This window comes from Rhododendron vialii, chromosome 9a, assembly GCF_030253575.1.
Source record: "Rhododendron vialii isolate Sample 1 chromosome 9a, ASM3025357v1".
NCBI lineage: Eukaryota > Viridiplantae > Streptophyta > Magnoliopsida > Ericales > Ericaceae > Rhododendron > Rhododendron vialii.
Genome location: NC_080565.1, coordinates 30,300,345 through 30,305,313, shown reverse-complemented (window position 1 = coordinate 30,305,313; position 4,969 = coordinate 30,300,345). Strand labels below are relative to the sequence as shown.

The following is a 4,969-nucleotide window of genomic DNA, read 5'->3' as shown; positions in this document are numbered from 1 at the left end:
CTCTTCAATTTTTCATCTCATTTTCTCCTTCATTATTTACTCTTTTTTTTTCCTTTTCTTTCCCTAACTTCCAAACAGAGCCTAAATTAAAGTCCAAAGGATTGATCTTGACCCAATCTATCATAATCTTTCCCCACTTTTACTTTGTTGTATATATATACACAGTTGACTGTTGACTTTCTCTCTTTTTTATCAGATACATTTGACACATATACGGTTACTGGATTTTCATCCGAACAATGGACGGCTAGAATTTGTAGGAGTTCAGATTAAATCCAAATCGTCCGTGCCGAAATAGATAGTCGGATTGGTCGTGCGGCGGGTGCACTACATCTCCTCCAATTCCACGGTTACTATATCTCCACGCTTACTGATATTTATCCTTTTGTTCATGGATGGACCAAAGTAACATGTGGCTATCCCCTCTACAAAAGAAACAAGTTGTGGTTTTACTTAGAGGATTGATAGGGTCCATGAAATATGCTCATAAAAGTGTGCAGGAAAAGAAATTGGACGGTCCAATTCCTTTTCATGGACCATAACACTTTCCTTTTACTTATTACTCGACTTCCCCTAGTTGGGATTATACCCAATCCCACCTGTAACGGTGCGCAATAAAATTAATAAGCACGCACAAGCACAAAGTACACAGTATTTACGTGGGTCAGCCTCAATGCCTACTTCACGAAAGAGAAGTTTCTAGTATCACCAATGTTTATAAAGGGTTTTACAAAGAGATTCAAAGATCTCACAAACACCCTATCTAACAAACTACAACTAAAGAGGAAAGATCTCACCCAAAATCGATGCACAAAACCCTCCAAATCTTCACATACAAGCTGCTGAAGATGCTTCGAAATAGATAGAGGAATGATGGTAGCCCAAGTTCTCCTCTTTTAATGTTATTTGTTTGCTCAGACATACAGTAGGATGTGGAATGACTGCTTCAGTGGGATCGCTTATCCTCATTAATTACAATTTCAGACAGGTCATTGCAAATGTCATAAAAATTAATAATGCTTCAGACACATACACTTGGATAGAGTTTTTCCCGACCGGATATTTTTCTTGTATAGACAGTGTTGTCATTGCGAATGTCACAGGAATCATGCTTGCTTAACTTGAACTTACTATTCATACAATAACAATATAGGGCAAAGTCCACTTTCACCCCTTGTGGTTTTAGTCATGTGTGGATACACTCCCTATGATCTAAAAGTGTGCACATAACCTCCTGTGATTTTAAAATTTTGCGGATAGACCATCTGCCTTCATGTTTTTCATCTATATTAACGGAGGTGTATCTCACATGCCTCTAGAATGTAATCTAAGCAGTTCATAATATATTAAATAAAGAATAGAGTATCTCTGTAAAAAAATCATCTCGATCAGGTATCAATAACACAGTGATCTAATTTTTAGTAAATTCAAATTTGAAATTTTTATTTCATAACAAAATCGATTCGACCATGAGCTTTTCATTTTTTGATTGACTTGAATTTTGGCATAGATGTAGTACTCGTCGAATTTTACAATATCAACGTTTTGAATTCAATTTTTGACATAGGAAATGGTGTAGTTAGATTTAAAAAAGAAGAATAATCAAAGGACATGATGAGGGTATATCGGTCTTTTAATGATGTGTCCATTAATATGGATGAAAAACATGACGGTAGGAGATCTATCCGCATATTTTCAAAATCACAGGAGATTATGTGCACACTTTTAAACCAAATGGGGTGTATCCGCATATGGCTCATACCATAGGGGGTCAAAGTGGACTTTGCCCAACAATATATCCATCTCAAATGAAAAAAGATTATTTCGTAATATCGTTTATTCCTAGGGATGCTTTGAAAACTAAAATGTGGACCGGACACAAATTCAGCCATAGATGCGTACTATTTTGTCCGATACAAGTGGATTCCTCGAATGCGCTGTGAGACCATCTCGGAAGGTTCCAAACGTATCTGTGTCAAAATGTCTCTGCTCCCATCACTACTACAACCTCTGAAGTCAAACGACTTGGAACATCAATATCCTTAGCCCATTCAGTTGTTGACTTTGGAGGCCATGTAACTCCTCTCATTATCATCTCACATCCCTCTGAGTCACTTGGGTGGAGCATGGCCTATAAATCAGAGCTTTAGGCTCTGGTATTTGTATCATAAATCAGAGAGATACACGAGACATTGTGAGTCTCGATGAGAAAGAGATTGTAATCCTCCGTGCATAATTAGAATCCGCTGTCCCTCTGTGGAGTTCCCGATTTTGGGGAACCACGTATATCTATGCGTTGTGTCATTTTGTGTTTGTGTTTGTGGGTTTAGATCCTAATTGGCTTAAGACCATTTAGTACTACCATGCAAAAAGAAAGATTGACACCACAAACCTAAACCAAATAAACTAATAATTCAACTGCTTCTCGGAGTTCTGTGACTTGAGCTTGATATGGGTGTCCTAGAAACCATAACAATCCTTCTTTCATGCTCTCTTTGTTTTTACCTTCTATTTTTTCTCCTCACCCTCCTTCGCAAAATGTGGTGGACTCCAATTCGCATTCAACGTGCGATGAATTTACAGGGGATCAGAGGCCCTCCTTACAGATTCATCCATGGAAATACGAAAGAGGTCCTCAGCATGACAACAGCGACCATGAGCAAACCAATGGGTTTATCGCACAACATATTCCCCAGACTCCAGCCACATCTACATACTTGGCTCAACATATACGGTACGAAAATACTCAAAAAAGAAGAAGACCGTCTTTCCTTACTCTAGGAAAAGTTTCAATCTAGTTTTTGATGATTTCTTGGTTTCCTTTTTTTTGGGTCAGGGAAGAATATGCTTATGTGGCATGGTCCCGAAGCTCAGTTAGTTATTACAGAATCAGAATATGCAAAGGAAATACTTAACGACAAGGAAAAGATTTATCCGAAAGGAGGTATTGAAGGCTTCTTAAAGAAGCTGTTAGGGGATGGGCTTGTGACTACTAAAGGCGAAAAATGGGCAAAGCAAAGGAAACTCGTCAACCACGCTTTCTATGCAGAGAGCCTAAAAGTATGTGTTCTAGCTGCTATTGTCTGGTTTTGGATTATTTTGTATCAAAATGTTTGGATTATTATGTTACGTCATTAGAAACAAAGATTAATCTGGTGAACAATAGCATACGTGCCTCTAACTATGCAGGATATGGTTCCGGCGATGATTGAGAGTGTTGAGATGATGCTAGAAAGGTGGAAACATCATGAAGGCAAAGAGATTGAGGTGTCAGAAGAATTTAGACTACTAGCATCCGAAGTCATCTCGAGGACAGCTTTTGGTAGTAGTTATTTAGAAGGGAAAGGCATATTCGAGATGCTGATGAAGATGGTAACCATCTATTCCAGAAATTTCTTCAAAATCAGGCTTCCTGGCCTTAGGTAAGTGAAACTCATGCTTCATTTAATCCCAAGAAAAAGAAAAACGCAGCGCAGTTTTCTTATCATAGAGTATTTTATATTGTTCGTATTTGTTCAGCCTGTTTTGGAATAGAAGCGATGACATAGAATCAGATAAACTTCAACGAGAAATACGGGATTCCATTACAAGGATTATAAGGAAGCGAGAAAAGGTATTAGGAGAACAGGGAAACTTTGGGACTGATCTTCTTGGACTACTTGTGGAGGCTTATAACGATCCTGACGAGACGAATAGGATTACACTGGAAGACGTGGTTGATGAATGTAAAACCTTCTACATTGCCGGACATGAAACAACGGCCAACTTGCTTTCGTGGACCATCCTCCTTCTAGCAATCTATGCGGATTGGCAAGACCAATTACGGAAGGAGGTTCTTGAGTTATTTGGAGAGCAGAAACCAAATGCAGAAGGCATTGCAAGAATGAAAAAGGTACACCCCCTGACCTTATACCTCATATATAAGTTCGTAGTAATGCCAACTTACTTGAGTAATTTATTTTTGTGTGTAGATGACCATGGTCATTAACGAGACCCTAAGGCTGTATCCTCCGGCCATCAGTCTCATGAGGAAAGTAGAACGTGAAAGCAAATTGATAAGGTTGGTTCTCCCAGCCGATATCATCGTACACATTCCGATGCTGTCTCTTCATCTTGATCCTCACATTTGGGGAGAGGACGCGCATCTCTTCAATCCAGAAAGATTTTCAGGAGGAGTTGCTAAAGCTACAAACAACAACCCGGCAGGGTACATTCCGTTTGGTCTGGGACCGCGCAATTGCGCAGGCATGAACTTTGCGACCAATGAAGCAAAAATCACTCTCTCGATGATTCTCCAACGCTACGCCTTCACTCTGTCCCCAACCTATGTTCACTCTCCAATTTTTCAGTTCACAGTTCGGCCGGAACACGGGGTTCAGGTGGTGCTTCACCCTCTCTAGTATGTATCAAGCTGCGCACTGGGTGCAAAACAGTCTTAAATTTCAAGCAAATAAATGTGTTGTCACAGAGATGGATATTGAAGGTCCTTGAGAAAAAGGACAATATTACTTACATATACGCACATAAATTCTAATGATAATACAATAACAGCATGCATGTACTGTTACAACAGACAATGCTTTATACCTGATGAATTCTGATCTTTCTTGTCAATGCTACTTTACTGTATTATTTACAGAAAACAGCTTTATTTTTGCTTATCTTGACAAGAACAGTTTTTTTGTGGATTGGGAATTAAAGAATTCGAGCATCAACAAGAAAGCTATGATTGACCACAAATTAACCGATGGGTGTTTGGAATTGGATCCTTATAAGCCGTACTCTTTGTGCCTTCATTTTTATTTTATTTTTTTCAAATAGGAGAAGTTCAATTCAACTGTGAGGCGAAAGTCTATACAACAGAGATGAACCCAATGGAAGCAAAGAGCAAATGGGTGTCCACAGACCGTACAAACCATTAGAGAGGGCAATCAGAGCATAGTATGTGCAGCCCTATTTCAAACTCGCC

The 4,969-nt window shown here is 39.0% G+C and overlaps 1 protein-coding gene across 1 annotated transcript; it reads left to right on the top strand.

The window, feature by feature from the left end:
• Positions 1 to 2,147: 2,147 nt before the first annotated feature.
• Positions 2,148 to 4,591, top strand: LOC131301768 (cytochrome P450 CYP749A22-like). The gene is made up of 5 exons (XM_058328177.1): positions 2,148 to 2,734; positions 2,837 to 3,060; positions 3,190 to 3,422; positions 3,520 to 3,892; positions 3,972 to 4,591. Exons 1-5 carry the CDS (start codon positions 2,452 to 2,454, stop codon positions 4,398 to 4,400), a joined length of 1,542 nt encoding a protein of 513 aa, XP_058184160.1. The 5' UTR covers positions 2,148 to 2,451; the 3' UTR covers positions 4,401 to 4,591.
• Positions 4,592 to 4,969: the final 378 nt, after the last annotated feature.

What these genes read in the sequence shown, in the direction of transcription:
- LOC131301768 (XM_058328177.1), top strand. Translation starts at nt 2,452, where the DNA reads ATGGGTGTCCTAGAAACCATAACAATCCTTCTTTCATGCTCTCTTTGT. An exon ending in TACTTGGCTCAACATATACG is followed by an intron (nt 2,735 to 2,836) that starts GTACGAAAATAC and finishes TTTTTGGGTCAG; the next exon opens with GGAAGAATATGCTTATGTGG. An exon ending in ATCAGGCTTCCTGGCCTTAG is followed by an intron (nt 3,423 to 3,519) that starts GTAAGTGAAACT and finishes GTATTTGTTCAG; the next exon opens with CCTGTTTTGGAATAGAAGCG.